Source organism: Pholcus phalangioides, unplaced genomic scaffold, assembly GCF_987345545.1.
Source record: "Pholcus phalangioides strain wild (caught in Gottingen) unplaced genomic scaffold, Ppha-v1.0 ptg000042l_1, whole genome shotgun sequence".
Classification (NCBI taxonomy): Eukaryota; Metazoa; Arthropoda; class Arachnida; order Araneae; family Pholcidae; genus Pholcus; species Pholcus phalangioides.
In genome coordinates this window covers 13,574,802-13,594,579 of record NW_028301628.1, presented here as the reverse complement: position 1 = coordinate 13,594,579, position 19,778 = coordinate 13,574,802, and the positions used below count along the sequence as shown (strand labels likewise).

The window sequence follows — 19,778 nt, the reverse complement described above, 5'->3', positions numbered from 1 at the left end:
TTGTACGCCTGTTGCTCTCTGTGTATATATGTTATTGTTAAAGTGTTATTTTATAGAATAACTAATTATTCTATGAAATAACAGAATTATACACTTTAACAATACAATATATTTATATAATACTAGCTGATACCCGGCGACGTTGCCCGCCCCGTAAAAAATTTATATATGTATAGCTTATTAATTATTTCTTAATCAAAAAAATTTCTGCATCAAGTAAGAAAAAATTACTTTTATTTTTGAATATTTTAATTAAAATCTTCAGGCAATCGCTTGTGAATACACAATATTTTTTCTTTTTCCATCTGGTGTGTAGATGTACAAATTTTTGCTATTACCAACATGCGAACAGGTGATGAAAAGGTGTCCGTGTGAAAAACAGGGCTCAAGTAAGTTGATACCTGCCACTGCTAACGACTGGCCTTGCACTTTGTTGATTGTCATGGCAAAAGCTAAACGAATCGGGAACTGTAATCGCTTGAAAGTGAATGGCATTTCTTCGGTGATAATTGGGATACGTGGAATGAAGACTTCTTTTTCTTTGTCACATCCAGTTAGAATCGTTGCGTCAATAATGCAATTGTGCAATTTCTTCACGCAGAGTCTGGTGCCATTGCAGAGTCTCGGTGTGTCCAAATTTCTTAAAAGCATTATAGGTGCTCCGACTTTGAGGGTCAAATTGTGTGGTGGCACACCCGGAATATCCAAAGGAGTTCAGAAATTTTGCAGGATACAGAACTAAATGTCTGTGCCGTGTCTGTGACAGTGTCAACCGATTTGTAAGATATGGAGTCTCCTGGAATAATTTTTAGGATTTTTTCGTTCTTGTTCATACTGTCATTTTTCGGTGCCAGAATCGCTCTCAGAAAGCCACTCATGGTTTTGGTCATTTTGTTGAATGTTTGGGACGACTTTGTCTGCAAGTTCTTGAACTGAGTTTAACAACTGGCAAAATCCATTTGGGAACGTAATCGGTCCCGTGCTTGGGTCTACTGGTTGGTCAACTGATGTGAAAATGATAGCAGTGCTGAGTCATTTTGCAGTTGAACTCACATGTTGGTGGATAATGATAATTTTTTAACTTCGTGCCAGAGTGTTGATGATTTGAGGCAATCATTGAGTTCATCAGCTGGCGTTGAACATTTTTATTCTGAGTTTTGTCGTCGTAGTTGTTGTTCTCTGTTGTTAGCGACGTCATACGTCCAGCTTGTGCAGCGAATATTATTCAAACGCCTTTTACACATTGTTTAAATTGAAACTATACCTATACGATGGGCGGTTGATGAGATAAAGGCCGCATTATCACTTACAGGACACCCTGTATATAGGCTAGCAGAAATACCCGGCGCTTCCCGGGTTTTCTGCGATTAATGGGAGGATTGGAAAAGTGACAAACCGTTATAAAGGAATAAACTGTTATAATAACAGAATTAAAGGTGTGACAAACCATTGTAAAGGCATATATTCACGTCTGAAATGCATTGTTGGGAACCACGACAACCAAAGTAAACGTTCCGAAAGTGATTGTTGAGGCCCCAAAACCATTGTTGCCCGACAGTTTTTTTGCCCATTTTGGGCATTTGCCCAGCTCTGACAAACTTTTAAAGTAGCCTACGGTTCAATCCCGGTCCTGTTTGGTATATATGCAAAATCTGGCGATGATCGGCCTAAAACTGTAGATTTGTATAAAGAACATACATACATACTTTCACATTTATATATAAGACTAGCTATAATACCCGGCGCTGCCCAGGATTTATTCAATGAGGCTGTTTGGATCACGTGATATCTCCCTCTTTCTTTGAGGGACATGCAAACCGTGTCTAAGTTGACCAATATAGCGACTTCCTGCGCGACTTCATGAAATAAACAAATCTAGATTAAAAAAAACATAGAAAAAAATTCTCCCCCCCCCCTTTTTAAGGGGCGCTAGGTATTTCGATCCCCCTCCCGAACTTCAAGTTATCAATTTCTGCCTGTTTCTGCGTCCAACAATGCTTAATTAAAGCTGTGGAATTTCTTCGATGTACTTCACGGACCAATGATTGATTTTAAAACAACTTAAACTATATCAATTTATGCAGTTGAATATCAAAAGACAATACGGAGACATTAATTTTCATGCTTGAGAAGATATAAATAAAAAGTTGAAATCAATGTTATTGCATGGATATTATCCAACTCAAAAGTAGATCCGGATAATTACTTCATATTTAATTTTCTGGGCTTCGTATATCTCTAAGCGAACTCAATATTTCAAAAATCGAGTATTCAATACAATTTTTAAAATTATTGATGTGACAGAAAACCCCACCAAATTTCAGCATTTCTACAGTAAAAGCGGCAATTTTAACACTGATTTCTATGAGGAGCACCCTTATTTTGACCCTCAAAGCGATGCTGATGATGATTATGACGTCTATTCAAAAACCTTCATTACTGGGAGTATTGAAAATGTGGCAAACCATTATAAAGGCATAAACTATTACACATATGCATATACTAACAGAATTAAAGAAGTGACAAACCGTTGTAAAGACATACACACGTCTGAAACGCATTGTTGGAAACCACGGTAACCAAAGTAAACGTTCCGAAAGTGATTGTTGAGGCCCCAAAACCATTGTTGCCCAACAGTTTTTTGCCCAGCTCTGACGAAGTTTTAAAGTAGCCTACGGTTCAATCCCGGACCTGTTTGGTATATATGCAAAATCTGGCGGCGATCGGTCTAAAACTGTAGATTTGTATAAAGAGCATACATACATACATACTTTCACATTTCTATATAAGATAGTCTAGTATATTGATATTATATGCCAAATTATGTCTTTTAATAATATTTTTTAAAATCAGTTTTGTGTGATAGCATAGAAAGATGATCAGGATATAAATTTCAGAAATGTGTTAAATTTGTTAAAAAATGAAATAGCAGTTACAGATCTAACTAAATGGCTTAAGTCTTCAATTAGTCTTTAATTTGAGGCTTCAATATTTTCTCAGGTGTGAACATGCCAGATCATTCACATATCTTTTCACTTCTTGAACAAGAAATGCACTCTAATGACATGCAAATCACAGTGGTATTACAATCGAGAGACTGTTACAACATATCAGTTTTGATGCACAAACTTGTGAATGGAATTATCAGCCGATATCAAGAAGTGAGTTCCTTTCATTCTTGTAGTTCAAATTATTTTATTTAAACTGCAGTTGATTAAAAATGATATTTATTCAAAAAAGTGAAAATTTTTTAAAATTTATTAAATTAATAAATTGATAAGATAATAAAATGAGTGATGCTCATGGAAATTGAGATGAAAATTTATTAAAAATTTCACCATAGTGACCATATTTGAGGGCGACCTTTAAGAAGGAGTTTGAAATGCATAATTTAAATAGAGTATTTCCTGGAAAATTATTATTTGGCTGTGTGTGTAAAAGAGGGATGACAGCATTTCTGCAGAGTGACCGTTAAAAAAGGTTTTACTATACTTCATTTGTTTTACCCCTATTACTGTGCATTTTTGCAAACCCCAGAACAGTTTATCACATACTCCGAGGGGCCCACATACCACAGGTTGAGAACCACTGGCCAGGGTCAGCCCTAGAAATTTTTGACACCTGAGGAGAATAATATTTTGTCCCCTCTTAAGATACTATTAAATTTACAATTAAAGAGAAAACTTAAGATACAATTATCTGAAAAGATTTTTTATTCCCCTCTATTACCATACTACATAATAATGAGGTGATTCCTTAAGTGTAGGTAGTGACCTCCCCCCGGAAGTCTGCAAGACTGTCATATAACGTGCAGTCTGTATTAACTGCTGTCTTTGTCGTCTCATGCCTGGTGTCGGCCCTGCTTAGGGTAATGTCAGACTCAGATAACTGGCTAAATTGCTTTTGAATTCATGAAATATGAGCTGTAGTTTTTTCCAGAGAGTTTAGCATTTAAACTAATAATTCTATGTCAAATCATTAAGACATTTTACCCAATAAACCACGATGATGACTATGAAACTGATGCTTACATTTTTATGTCAAAAATAATTCAATAAAAATAAAATAAATTTTAATCATTTCCTGAACAGGTAATGAGTTTGGATGAGATTCCATTGAAAAAAATTGACAGCACATTCTCACAATTGTTATCATATTTTGAGACCCTGACAAATTTTAAGGTAAGTGCTTTTGTATGTATGCAGCCTTTTTTTTTGTTTTCGTGCTGTAAGACCTTTTTTATAGGTCCGTGGACAATCAAAAGCAAAAATCCATTCTTACTTATTGTTTAAAAATACATGCTTCCAAGTAACATATTTATTTATTTATTTTCAATTTCAGGGTCCCAAAAGCCCAAGGAAAAAGAAAAATAATGATTATGGTGATCTGAAATTAAAGCCGATTGTTATAATGATCAAAGATGTTGAAGCCTTTAGTCCTGATGTATTACAACAGCTTATACTAATGTGCAAGTGAGAAAGTGAATGCATTCATTATTGTTAATACTAATTATTGTCTGACCTGCTTATAACAAAGTTAGAAAAAACAGCAAAAATATTTGTTATGTGCAAAGTTCTTTATATTCATACTAACTGGATAAGCAATATAAAATTCACAGGATATGGAAAAACTTTGTTATATGTGAAAATTGTGATATGCACGTTTCTTGCAAGCAAGTTTGACTGTATTTTCCATCCATAACTATAACATAATTCAATCTTACATTAAAGTTCTATATTTTTTAAATTTCTGTGACAGTGAAATTGATTAAAAGAAAAAATTCTATGAGAAAAACACGTTTACACCATTCTCAGAGACAAGCACTAGTGATGATGGTTCTCAGTGTTTTAATTTATGATGAATTGTTAAACAGTTAATTTAACTCAATGATTGTCCAAGTGACTGTCTTAGCACTGTTATTAATTTTAGTGTTTTCTGAATTGACTTTTGACATGAAGTAGCTTTTGTTTTTATACCCTTTTCCCAGTTTTTGCTCATGCTCCCTTAAAAAAAAAAAAAAATTACGAATACTGTAAAAACTTATACTTATATAAATTGAGTTTTTTGTTGAAAAACTTGTTTCACATTTGGGAGAGGAGGGGGGGGGGGGTGGAGTTTAACTAATATACAAAGCCCAGTTTTTGTGGAGAAAAACCTTGATCGGCATGTGTTTCTCGAGTGGGCTAATACACGAGGGTACTTGGCAATTGATATTCAGATTGATTAAAAAAATTCATTTCTTAAAATTATCTGAATTTTAGAATCAAACAAGTCTCTATAATCACTATGCTTTTGAGACACATATGTAGAGAACTGTTTTCTTTGGAAATTATCACAATATTTTCCACCAGACTCCATTTGTTACTCTTCAACCACCATTCCATAAAAAATGTTTGTCTACTTGCTAAAATAAAAGTCTTTAGTTCATACATTGAAAAATTCGAAATAAATCATTATTATAATAATTATACTTGTGCTATAATATGTTTTATTTTAATTTTCAGCTTGTATGTGATGAAGCTTCCGATAGTTCTAGTCTTTGGTATGGCATCAGCGATGTATACTCTTCACAACATCATGTCTCAGAAAGCTCTTTGCTGTTTGGGTATTGAAACGTTCCATTCGATGACAGCCATTCAGTACCTCACGAAGATTATTCAAAAAGTATGATTCTCTTGTTTTACTCTTGTGTGTGTGTATCAAGTTATCATAATGTCATAAGTATATGGTGGCAAGTATAGTTCAATTACATAGCATTTATTGTATCACTCTAAGGTTGTGATGTCTTCAGAAAATCCCTTCAAGTTAGGACCGAGAGTCTTCCAGTTGATAGTTGATGCTGTTTTATACCATGATTTTTCTGTTAGCAGCCTCACTAGTCTATTGAAGGTATGTGATTTACATTTTCAGTTATGAATTTTTTAAATTTAAATCTACTTGAAATATATACTAAGTGCATTGAAATGAGCAATATTTTCATTTTGTTATTTGTAGCATTGCATGTTTGAGCATTTTTATGAAAATAATGCTTCGTATGTATGCTGTAGAAGAGAAGAAATAGAGGCCAACGTGCAGCAACTCACCACTAAACAGCTGGATAAATTTAGGAAAATGTCATCTCTTTCTCAGTAAGTTGAAGTTAATATTCATGATTACTCTTAACTTCATGTTCATATATATTTTTCAACATTTTTAAAAATATTCAATGATTTGTGAATTTAATAGTAGAAGAGGGGTTTTTCCTGGTCATGCTTAGTATAGTCCTCTAAAGAAGAAATGAGACTTGACCATGTCACGTCAGACTATTCATTCTTTTCTGGAAAGAGGCTAAATACTAAAGCTCAGTCACTACTACTACTACTAAACTACACATGTACCTCATCCACATTCCTCATTGGAATTTCTAATGAATTAGTGCATGTTGGAATGTGCGTGTACGTGTTGTTAACGTACGTGAAGTTTGTTATGTGCAGTGCTGCCATCTGCCACCAATTTTTTAAACTATGTGTGAAGTGTAATGATTGAATAATTGTATCTTTGTAGGCAAAAGCTCAGTCACTGATGCACTATTCTTGATATGCTATCGCTGTATCTAAAATGAAAAAATTGCCAGATACAATGTGGCCTAACTAGTACCAAACAGTTAGTTAATGCTGATTTTTCGATCTAAGCAGTGCATATTTTGTTCTCGATTTCATGTTATATTTCTTGATGCTTACATACATACAGGGTACATGGGAAAGTCCTTTTAGCCGTGGCTGGACAAATCTGTGTCCTGACATGCCTTAGGCAAGTAAAAATTTGAACAACATGTTTTTTTCCAAACCTGATGCTTTATGTTGGTAGCAACCATATGTCCAATGTTGGCATCAGGGTTTAAGCTAGGTAAAAAATTCCTTTCGCAAAAAAGCTTTAGCAAAATGCTATAATTCTAATGATTGATGGTTGGATGTCTACTCGTTTCGTACTTCCTGTATGAATTTTTGCGAAAGTGGTTACTATTTCTTTCGCATTCTAAGATTTTCTTTTGCATTTTGCGAAAAATGCAACCGTAGCTTAAACCCTGGTTGGCATGTAAAACACTAATGCTGGCGTGCATTATTTCAAGTTGTATGTCTAACAGGCATGTAAATTTTTCCAGCCCTACTTTCAACCTGAAAATAACTTGCCTATATATAGAGAGCTTGAGCTATGAAACTTATATATATAATTGCAAATTGACCACACCCTGTTAGGTGTAACAAACAGCAGCACATGAGTGAAATTTGTAAGTGGGACGGAATATGAAAATTTAAATTTCCATACAGCTCCTTCACCAAACCCAAAAAAATTCAATAAATGAACTTTATGCCTCCATTTATTATATATGATTTATTAAGTGTAGTTATTTTACAAGACTGTTATCTAAGTTGCATAGCTCTCTTCGTTTACAAGTTATTTGAGATCAAAAGAACTTTTCTATGTACTATGTATATGTTACACTCAAAATACTGAATTCATTTCATATTCCTTGTAAATAGATATTTGGAAAATAATCCAGAAGACAAAGCTCATTTGAAAAAGGATAACAGTTTTAGAGTAAGAAATCATCAATCATATTTGAATTTTGCTATCTCGTCACCACACATCTATAATGAAACATGTTCTATGCAAGTAGATTATTCAGTTCTCTGTAATAATGTAGGCTACTCACCAGAGGCATAAACAAGGAGGTGCACAAAGGAGTCCTTGCCCACCCCCTTCCAAGATGATAGAAAATTCAAAACATTTTTGAATAACTTTGTAAAATAATTAAAATATCAAAATAAAACACCTTTATATGCTATCTTAATCAGTTTATGTTAACTTAAAAGACTTTTTGAAGGTTAGTTATACTGAAAATGCTCTGGAAGAAATTTATTGTGCTTCCCCCCCTCCAAACTCCAAAGATTGATTCTGCATACACCCCTGTTACACATGATCTAACTGATTATTCAGGGGATGCAAGATCTTTGTCAAACTGCTCCGAAACGGTTCTGCTACATGGTGCGCCAAAGCACAGAATCCCTGCATATTTGTACCAATTCTTATTTGTGGTACACGGAAGTGCCGCTGACGCACTGAAGCGTATTAAATAGCCAGAATTTAGGAAAAGGAAGCATGAAAATTTCGTTCACAGAACATGTTCTTTCCGAGACAAGGAAAAAAAATATGGAATGGGAAACTTCCGTACAATTTTTTCCTTCCCACCATTTACCATATGCTATCTAAGTAATTATACCACATTGAAGTACAAAGTCCTATACTGTTATTGGTATAACCTGCGGGCTATCAAACTCCCAGAATCAAGAGCTATATGCCAAATTTTTAGATTTCGGAGAGTTTTTTCTCCTACAGGTTATATATAACTGAAATTAACGGTAATTTTGTGGCTACCTACCTTCATTCAAAGACAGTGTACCTAGACGTAAATTCACTTTATTTCCCATAAGATTTTACACGCACCTTTGCAAAGAATAGAAAAGGGGATTGGTTCATTCGTTTGAATTATAAAATTTTTTGGAGATCATTGGGGAAAAAACGGGATCTGTAAAACTCCAGCTCAAATATCCAGTTTTTCCATGCAGCCACTATGCAGTTGTGTGGTTATCGTCAGCGGTTGGTGATTGTGACAATTTCACATCGCAAAAATCTGGATTTAGCAACTGGGCAGCTCGAAGAAAAAATAATCTCTACCCATGCAGAACCTATTTTTGGCTCTTTTGTCCACGGTTTTTTTGTGGTTGACAAAGCTTAAAGCTTTTTTTGCCCTTTCAACTCTGATTTGGTGTCCAATATCCCACATAGGCCATGTCTGCATTGATGGGGGGCACATGCTACTGTCTGCTCTTAACAATAATCAAAGGAAGAAATTATATATAAATGTCCTATCTTTCCAAAACATGTTGGAGAGGACAAAATGTTTGCACCGTCTCTTCTCGTTACTTGTACCCCCCCCCCCCCCCCCCGTACAGAGAATTGTTCTCTATTGGCAATTAAAGTTATTGCTTAATATTGATTTAATATCACCAAAAGAACTATTAATAGCACAGACAGTGAAAGAGAGTTCAGTGTAACAAAAGTTTGCTTGAACAGTGAAAGATCTGTCCATCCATTGCATTAATGGAACAAGACGCACGAAATCTTATGTTCAAGGGTATGAAAGGTTTGGAAGAAGTCATTGAGATGTTTAACTTCTTTCTGAAAGCAACTTGTGATTCATGTAGAAAATATTGTAACAGGCTTCAGGTAGAGAAAACCGCAGAAAAAAACACTTTAATCTATTAACACCTATTATGTTGAGAAAGTGTTTTATTAAGTAAGGATTTTTTATTTTCTCTTTTTTTAAAAATTTTCTATAGACAGTATCTCTGTCTAGGAGGCCTTGGTAAGGTGAGGCCATAACGAGACTCTAACGAGACATAATTTCCTTTCAAGAAACTAATGAGGAATGTGTGTTGGAAATTTAATTTGACTTTTTTTCCTATCGACTTTCAACAAGGGCAGAAAACCTCAATATAAATTCGATCAAAATGAAAATCTGGTGATCGTAGTGAAATTTCAGATTTTAATTTTTGTTGTATTAGTTTTCTGTAAAATTTGTAAGAATTTTAATCATCTTAAAGAAAGTCATTTTGAAGGTAAGTCATTTCCTCGACGTTAATCTTAAATAAGAATTAAACAAAACCTATCGAATTTTGCTGCTTATAATCTGCAGATGCAAACTTAAGCTCTCAAGGAGGAGGAGGGGGGGGGGGGGGTGTTGTTCCAACACAGTTTTGTAGAGAAAATGTCAATTTTTGTACTGGCATCTACCCAATCTATAAATATTTAAAAAATATGTTTTTGTTAATAAATTTTTAACGTAATTATTACTAATGAAACCTCTGTCAGAAAAAAAATAAAACCGCAGATAACGCAGTGGTTTATCCGCACTAAAGCCGCTTCAAAGTTAAAGCTCTTCACGAAACTTTGATCCACACTAAGAAATTCATTTCTGACTTTTTGTTTTTATTTCAACGTAATTTTTTTAAATGTATAATCCACGGACTATACACAGCAGAATAGGGTACGTTAATTGGGGTTCCATGGAAATAAAGTACTACCTCACATATCCAAAACAAAGAGGAGGGTGGCGGCAAATCCATTTCGAATATGTATCTTCGTATATTTGAAATGAGGTTTTTTGAAGCTTATGAAATATCGAATTAAATGTATGTTACGGTTGAATCGGTAAAGCAAAATAAAATTTTTTCTCGTGTGTTATATACCGCTGTGGACTATGATGCATAATCACTAATCGCCTCGGTAAGTTTGATAAATTTCGCAACATTTATCACTTTTACCGGCGATTATGCATAACTCTTTTAGACCCTGTATGCACAAACGTGCGGGTTGCTACTTTTTACTTTAGATATTCTTTTTTTAACCTTAGGGATGTTCAGTCAAAACTTCAAGAATTGTGCGTTATCGTTGAAATTAAAGCTGAAGTCCCTGAGGTTAAAAAAAATCTACAGAGAAAAAAAACAACCCCTTCCCATTGCTGTCTTAACGCATGGGCCCATTCGGGAGCGTCCCGGAAGCCTCAAGAGTAGAGGGAGTCTCACGAAAATGAGATCTAGTTAAAATTTTCTACAATTTACTAGATAGGGCCTCAGAAAAATCACTTGACCTGGGAGGCCCATGATGCTCTTAAGAGGGCCCTGCCTTCTCCACAGAGCCGTAGCGTGCTTTTAAAAAAAAAAGAAAAAAAAAAGATCTTCATGTATTCCCAAGGGATCAGCATGATCCGTCCAGGGAATTTGTTAGTAGACATCCATGCCCGAACCGGGATTCGAACCCAGACCTTCACAGTGAGAAGCTAGTTCCCTAACCACTGCACTGCGAGGCGGCAGGACATTCTTTTCTTGGAGTCTCCTTGAAATGGTTATGCTCAGAAGAAGGAGTTACAAGCCCCCCCCCCCCCCCCCCATTCAGCTCGTTGCACCGCCCAAGCCCAAGAGTTGCCTCAGAATAGTTACGTGCCCGCCCAAGTTGCAGGGCCCGGTGTTGGGTTTACCTGCCCCTTCTGTTTCTTAGTACTGGGTCTGAAAGGGATAATTTCAAATGACGTTTATGAGTTTTATAAATATGAAAGAAATGTGGAAATATCACTTTAATTTAACCACTTTTATTATCATCTTAGCCCGTATGTGATGCGTGCGCTCTACGTATTTTACCATAAAGTTCAATTAAAATAAGTATGAAGATAGATTCTTTGTGATGAGTATCCTGCATAAATGTGTGACAGTTTGCTTTTTTAATGTTTTTAAATCTCTTAATTACAATCAAACAAGTTGGGTTTTTATGCCTGTTTACAAGTTGAATAGCAGTAATCCCATTCTCTCTAGAAGTTTTTTTCCAACTTCTTCGTCCCTTAATATCCAACCAACAGGTGTGGGGACGATCACCACACCAAGAGTCTGATAATATGGTAGAATGAATCTGTCCCGTATTTTACAGGACAATAATGACTAGCAAAAAATGACTCCTCTGACACATCACTCTGGATTTGCGCCTGGGGGAGGGGGGCGCTGACTACTGTTTTTCCACCGGGTGTCACTAGGTCTAAGACCGGCCCTGGCTGGTGCACAATACAAGAGAGTATATTCAATAATTCCATTAACTCTATGTTTTACTCAAAAGCTTCTAACGAAACGTTAAAAGGAAAAATAACAGAATTAAAAGATAATAAAAGTAAGTGGATACGTGATAAATTAACCACCTAAATGCGTGAAATCATCTCCTGTTATCACTTTGATATTATAAAAAAAATTGTTGATCATCAGTAAGCAATGGATTATTTTTATAATGAACTAGCTGTTACCAGCGACTTCACTGGTGTAGATTCTGCAATCTCAAATTTACTCAGCGAAGATTTCCCCCCCCCCCCATACCACTTGAACACCTCATGATCCCCATGGGTGATGAACTTTCAGAAATCGTGTCTTATTAGTGCGTATCTACATCTATATACTGTATATAAAATAACATGTCTTGACTGATTCATCATCGCAGAGCCAAAACTGCTGAAGCTATAAATATCAAATTTTGTGAATAGTTTTGTTTCATGACGTGCAGACTCACTAAGAAAGGTTTTTCCATATTCGATACATAAGGGGTCATAAGTGGGATTCAATAATGGAGGGGGTCATTTGTTGGAATCGCGCTGAGCCGAAACCGCTGAAGCTATAAATATGCCATTAGGTCAATATTGTAATATAGACAATATAATATAGAACAATCAGATTTTTTAATCGTTTGTGACACTACTAGGTTAAAAACGAATTCACTCACTCCCTTACTCACTAGGTCACTCGCTCAATCACTCACTCACATACTAGGTCACACATAATCACTAGGTAACTCACTCACTCGCTTGCTCACGGACTCAGTAGCTTGCTCACTCACATACTCACTCACGGACTCAGTAGCTTGCTCACTCACATACTCACTCATGGACTCAGTAGCTCGCTCACTCACATACTCACTCACAGACTGACTTACTCGCTTATTGACTCAGTAACTCACTCACTTCCACTCTCACTGACTCAGTAACTCACTCACGTCCACTCTCACTGACTCAGTAACTGAATCTTTCACTCCCTCGCTAACTGTCTTACATCGAACTATTGTCTGTGAATTTTCCTAGCGGTGAATTGCATAGCCCCCAGACCAACCATGGCCCCGCTCTGTCCCCCCTGAATTGCATGGCAGGGAATTTTTCTAGCGATGAATTTTCCTAGCGGTGAATTGTTGTCGGTGAATTTTCTGGACGAGCTTTACATTCACTTGCTTCATAAACTTACACATATTTATTGTATACTATCCGAGTTGTGTTCCAGCTAGATAAAATGAATCAGAAATTACAATGGTTTCTAAAAATTATTCCATCCAATACAGTCATAGTTTGAAATTTGCAGAAAATATTTTCATTTCCATTCTTATTTTTGATTTGTTGATCGCAACACTTGAACACATACGCAATAAGCGTAACACTTACATTAATTATCTTTTCATTCCTTTGAAACCAACCATGACCATGGTCTAGACCAGTGTTTCTCAATCTGTTTGAACCCAAGGACCATTAAAATGTTTGAAATAATTTGGCGGACCACTTGTGTGCCATATTACAGGACATTTCTGTACTTTTAGTGGTTCTGAATTTCTTTTTGATACATTTGTCCCGTGATTTTCAATGATGTTTATTTAAATTTATAATATTCACTAAAATTGTTAATAAACACTGTATTTATAACATGATAAATTTGGGTATAAATACAAATATTCATCTAACATTGTCAAGTTAAACTGTTTTTCCCTCAATTTTTCAGCAATTTTAACTACAATCTGGCATTTTGCTGACTTATACCAACGTTTTTAAAGACAATTGGCAACGTCCCGTATTTTACAGTAATTGGGTCATTTGAACGTTTTTTTAGTCAAATTTTTGTTTACTTCGATTTGTAGCTACCTTTTATTTCTCCACCTTTCGTATATTTTAGGAGTAGGCCTAATTAGCAAATTTGTCGTAAATAGAATTTTTGGGCTGCAAATTAGCAATATCCCGTATTTAGAATTGCAATTTCCCACATTTTCCTTGATGAGGTATAATGAACCTAAGTATGAAGACACAATTTTTATTCGTGAACCCATATGGACATTACTATAATATGAATTACAACAATTGAATGATTTTCCATCCAGTTAAAATTGAATTATCAAGTCTGCCTGCGGACCACTTATACCATCGTCGCAGACCATAGGTTGAGAAACGCTTTTCTAGACAAACGAATTTTAATTAATGCTCATCTGAAAACCGTTTTCCATTGAACACTAAACATGCTGGTGAATGACATAAAAGGAAATGGCATATCAAGGGAATGAATAGTAGAAAATGAATAATAGAAAACTTGGAAGGAAAACGAGAGACTGCAAATCTGTTAAAGATGCTGGAAAATAAAATACATGGAGGAATCACAAATTAGTTAATAATAGGGAGTGAAAACAGATGTACTAGGATTGAATTTTTTGTGAAAATTGAATCATTCTATTAAATTTCTAATAATTTAATCCTTATTCTATAGTTTAAATTACTATAGTTTGAGTTAAAAATAATTTAAGTCTATAGTTTAATCACTATTATTCAAAATTCTCAGAAATTTAACAATATTCTAAGAATGACTCAGGAACTCAAAGTATGTTGAATCAAACTGAGGTAATGATCAAGAGCGAACTAAAAAAAACCTATCATTTTAAATATTAAATGGGTAAATTCAGGTAAAAGAAGCAAGATCAAACATTTGAAAATACTTGAAACTCAAGAGAGAACAAAATTACAACTTAGACTTGCATCAGCGGCAAAAACTAGAAAAATAATTATTTTTCTAATGAGTGTTTCAAGTCATGAGTGTTTTCATTAGTGATTACCAGGTCTACAAGCTAAATCTAAAAATACTCATTTTCAAATTGTTTCTAAAATCTGTAATACCATATGTTGGCCTCTCATTTGTTGATATTGAATATTTTTGAAAGAGAATGTAAGAATATATATATATATATATCTCAAGAAGTCTCTCAAAATTTTTTTGATTTAAAAATTAAAAAAAATATATTTCTTCTAGAAGAAATGTCTATGTATTTTGTACCTTGTGGGGGGGGACACACCCCCTTCTGAGCTTAGATAATACTGTTTTTTGAAGTAAAAGTAACCCTAGTGTTGTACATACGCTACTGCATATATGTGTATAAAACTGTGTATTTTATTTACTGCCAAAATTTGAAAGTGCTACAAAACTGATAAATGCTGCTACAAAAACAACATTTTTTTGCTGTTACGAAAATAATTTTTCTTGTTACAAAAATCAGATTTTTATTTTCCACCCCTGTAGGATAGGTATATTAATGAAATTTTTTTGGATTTTTTCATGGATAGGATTTTAAGAATATGAACATGGGAATCAGTTGTGTTTCACAATTAGCATTGTAAACTTTATATTACATAAGTTCATAGGCGTACCCAGAATTTTCTCAGAGGTGGGGGGGGGTTACGTTTTCTCCTGTAAAATAACACTAATCTCGGCTTGAGGGGGGGGGGTTAGAACCCCAAACCTCCCCCCTTGCGTATGCCAATGAATAAGTTATATATTATATTATGAGTTTATTTTACATTTGTTACTCATATTTTTTCCTTGTGCATGTTTCTTCTATACTACACTGAAGAGCCAAAAAAACTGGTACACCTGCCTAATATCGTGTAGGGACCCCGCGAGCCCGCAGAAGTGCCGTAACATGACGTGGCATGGACTCGACTAATGTAATGTCTGAAGTAGTGCTGGAGGTAATTGACACCATGAATCCTGCAGGGCTGTCCATAAATCCGTAGGAGTAAGAGGATCTCTTCTGAACAGCACGTTGCAAGGCATCCCAGATATGTTCAATAATGTTCATGTCTGGGGATTTAGGTGGCCAGCGGAAGTGTCTAAAGTCAGAAGAGTGTTCCTGGAGCCACTTTGAAGCAATTCTGGACGTGTGGGGTGTCGCATTGTCCTGCTGAAATTGTCCAAGACCGTCGGAATGCACAATGGACATGAATGCGTGCAGGTGATCAGACAGGATGCTTACGTACCTGTCACCTGTCAGAGTCGTATCTAGACGTATCAGGGGTCCCATATCATGCCAACTGCACACGTCCATACCATCACAGAGCCTCCACCAGCTTGAACAGTCCCCTGTTGACATGTAAGGTCCATGGATTCACGAGGTTGTCTCCATACCCGTACACGTCCATCAGCTCGAAGCAATTGGAACCAAGACTCGTCAGACCAGGCAACGTGTTTCCAGTCCTCAACAGTTCAATGTCTGTGTTGTCTGGCCCAGGCGAGGCATAAAGCTTTGTGTCGTGCAGTCATCAAGGGTACACGAGTGGGCCTTCGGCTCCGAAAGCCCATATATCGATGATGTTTCGTTTAATAGTTCGCACGCTGACACTTGTTGAAGGCCCAACATTGAAATCTGCAGCAATTTGCGGAAGGGTTGCACGTCTGTCACGTTTAATAATTCTCGTCAGTCGTCGTTGGTCCCGTTCTTGCATGATCTTTTTCCGGCCGCAGATGTCGTAGATTTAATTTTTTACCGGGTTCCTGATATTCACTGTACACTCGTGAAAATCCAAATTTCATTGCTACCTCGGAGATGCCATGTCCCATCTCTCGTGCGCCGACTATAACACCACGTTCAAACTCACTTAAATCTCGATAACCTGCCATTGTAGCAGCAGTAACCGATCTAACAACTATGCCAGACACTTGTTGTGTTATATAGGCGTTGCCTACCGCAGCGCTGTACTCTGATTGGTTCAATATCTCTTTATTTGCATAAGCATGCCTGTACCAGTTTTTTTGGCTCTTCAGTTTATTTCAAAATGCATAATTAAAAAAAAGTGTGTATGTGGTCTTTTTTTATTTTCCATAACAGAAGTTGATTGCCAACCTTATAGACAGACATCATTCATATTATCAAGACATGATCATAATATTGAACTGCTTATTTATTTTCACCAAGGACTCTCCTAGTCATTTGCTGGGAAAACATGTAAATTTTTTATGTTCTATAGTGAAATACGGGGTGGGCAAAAAAGTCTGTAGAAACTTAAAAAATTCATAAAAACTGAAATAAAAAATGGTTTGCAGGGTTAGCATCGCTAGGTCTTGGGAATTTTTTTGACAGGGGGGGGGGGGGGGAGGACAGCCGACAGGTGATGCTGACATACACAAGTCAAAGAAAAAATACGCAAATAATGAACAGAATGTCTCCAAATTATTTATTACAGCAGTATGTGTTCCACATGACCACCACCACAGGGAATAAATAACACATTGCAGGTGAGTCACACATCCAGCAGTGGCATAGTTGATATCCCCTGTGGTTGTGGTCATGTGGAACATATATTGCTGTAATAAACGATTTGGAGGCATTATGTTCGTTATTTGCGTATCTTTTCTTTGACTTGTGTACATCAGTGCTACCTATCTACTGTTTTTTTTAGTTATTTTTTTCCTGTCTTAAAAAAATTCCAGTGACCTAGCGATGCTAACCCTGTAAACCATTTTTTGTTTCAGTTATTTTTCCAGTTTTTATGAATTTTTAAAGTTTCTACAGACTTTTTGCTCACCCCGTATTTAAAACTAAGTGGATTTTCTCAATATATCTGACGAGATTTCTAGTTTGATGATTTTTTTGAAATGTAATTGACCATTACTTCCATATACAGTCGAATCCCGTTATAACGAACTCCAAGATACCGGAGAAATCACTTCGTTACAACTAAATTTCGTTATAAAGGAATTCCAGGTTTTTGCATTGTTCCTATAAAAACTTATCTGAGGAATTAGAAAAGTGTTCATTAAAACGAGATTTTTGCTATAACAGTATTCGTTAAAACGGGATTCGACTGTATACACATGTGTATTATACAGGGCAATAAGAAGGAAAGTCCCTTGGCTGCATTTTACTGGCAAACCAATGATCTTAGAGGCATATTTCAAATTATAAAAAATATCCAAATAACGTGTAGACCTAGGATACATCATTCATATTGCAACGGGTTGTATAGTTATTGAAATATAAAAATAATCTTTTTGTATGGACACCCTGTCCTAAAAAACCGAATTAGCAATTTTCTGCCCTGTCTCTTCTAAGACCAAAAAAAAAATATTCTATATTTTTAAACGTAATATTCGCTGAGATATTTGAAGTCAAAAACAGAAAAAAGAGTTGGTAAAGAATATCATATAAATCAATGGATGCATACAAACTCATTATGCTGTTCCTTCCCAACTTTTCTCTTTTTTGAATTCAAATATCTCGGCAAATATTGCACTTCAAAACGCAATTTTTTTTTCGTTGGTCTAGGGAAAGACGGGGCAACAACTTTAAAACTTTCGAATTGGTTTTTTTAGGACAGCGTGCCTGTATAAAAAGTTAATTTTTTGTATTTTAATAAATACAATCCCTTGAAGTGTAAATGAGGTATCCCCGATGCGTCTACACGTTATTTGAATATTTTTACAATTGGAAGTACGCCTCTAGGATCAACGGTTCACCAGAAAATTTGGCCAAGGTACTTTCCTTACTATCCTATATATCAACAAATACAGATGAAATTAAAATAGTAATTAAGACAGTGATGCCCCCCAGTTATGTGTGTTTCATAATCAAACATGGTCAAATTATGTGATGTGCTGAGGTAGTACAGAGCAGTGTTCAACTGTTGCTTTGCAGATCAGTGCCAGTCTGTAATAATTTCCCACCTGTTTGCAAAATATTTTGTCCAATTCATATAACGACTACATTTAAATAATTGAATATTATTTTGATTAATATATTTAATTATCATTAGTACCATCTTTATATTGATTTTTGTTTTTTTAGCCATCAGAAGGTCAGAAAATTATGTTTGTTCTTTTTTTGTCAGTCTGCGCGAACTACTTCTCTTGCTCATTTATTTTTTTGCAGGTTTTCAAATTATTTCTGACATTTTTGTTGGCCTCCAAAATTTTTTTCCAAATATTTTCACTGTTCTGGAGTTGAAAAAAATTGAAAGAAAACTGATATAGAATATTAAATGCATGTATTTCATAATAATTCAATAAAAAGTGAAAAATTTAATGGAAATGAAACCATGAAAACCCTGTGCAAACTTTGAATTAAATTTATTGCATGTTTTGTTTGGTATTATTTGATAAAAAAAAATTTTACTGATTCTTAAATAAATTTTTTTATTACGCCTTATGTTGCTGAAATTTTGATTCCTTTCATTTTTAAAGCTCAGAGAAATCTACTCTTTGGCTCTGGAAGGTAAGATTGCATTGGAACCAGCCTATTTGGAAGCTATAAAATTACTGAAGTGAGTGCTTTGACTGCACACATTTTAATGAAGTTATTGGAATGAAACCATAGACAATGTAACCTCTGCAAATATAAAAATTAACTAATGTTGAGTAAAACACTTGATCATTATGATCATCAAATATGATCCTTATTGTCATTTCAAAATGCTTCAGGTTTTAAATATATTAAAAAGGCGATTAAATATATTCAAACTAAAATGGTCATGGGCGGAAGAGACTAAAAATGTTGGCTATCATGGCAGATGATAATAAGGGAATGAAGGGCAGCATGCTCGCAGATAGTTGATAGTGGAGTTTTATTACAAACTTTATTTGAAATTATCGCTTAGAATTTTAAAAAAGGGGTCATTCAAGTATTACGTCAGCATCGGGGGGGGGGGGGTGTTCGGATTTGCTGACTTTTGATGACAAGGGGGGGGGATTGAAGGTTGCTTACGTCATCAACCACCCCTTTTTTGAAGATATGAAATATTTTAAGCTGCTGACGAAAACTTGCTGACAGGGGGGGGAGTCAAAAATTACTGAAAATCTGCTTACGTAATACTTGAATGGCCCCAAAGTGATAGGTATGCATAAAAGAAAAGCTGTAGTAATTTATCAATAAATTATTATCTGCTCATTTGAATGTGCTGGTGTATCAATTATGTTTATCAAATATGAAATCATATTTCTTAGATTAAAAATCAATTTTGGAAAACTATGTTTTTATTTATTGCAATGATAAAATAACAATATAACTATATTTTGCCACTGATTTACAATGATACATCATTTATTATACAGCGAAAATCCTACATAACCATACCCTCT

The 19,778-nt window shown here is 35.2% G+C and overlaps 1 protein-coding gene across 4 annotated transcripts in view; it reads left to right on the top strand.

Annotated features, from left to right (window-relative positions):
• Orc3 (origin recognition complex subunit 3) overlaps positions 1-19,778 on the top strand; it is a 54,611-nt gene that overhangs the window by 23,004 nt on the left and 11,829 nt on the right. For all 4 annotated transcript variants that reach the window (XM_089254745.1, XM_089254746.1, XM_089254747.1 and 1 more), the window contains 9 exons: positions 3,001-3,161; positions 4,092-4,181; positions 4,342-4,472; positions 5,505-5,664; positions 5,776-5,889; positions 5,995-6,128; positions 7,521-7,578; positions 16,534-16,650; positions 18,885-18,964. In XM_089254745.1, the coding sequence (XP_089110871.1) occupies positions 3,001-3,161; positions 4,092-4,181; positions 4,342-4,472; positions 5,505-5,664; positions 5,776-5,889; positions 5,995-6,128; positions 7,521-7,578; positions 16,534-16,650; positions 18,885-18,964 (1,045 nt within the window). The remainder of the gene's footprint in view (positions 1-3,000; positions 3,162-4,091; positions 4,182-4,341; positions 4,473-5,504; positions 5,665-5,775; positions 5,890-5,994; positions 6,129-7,520; positions 7,579-16,533; positions 16,651-18,884; positions 18,965-19,778) is intronic.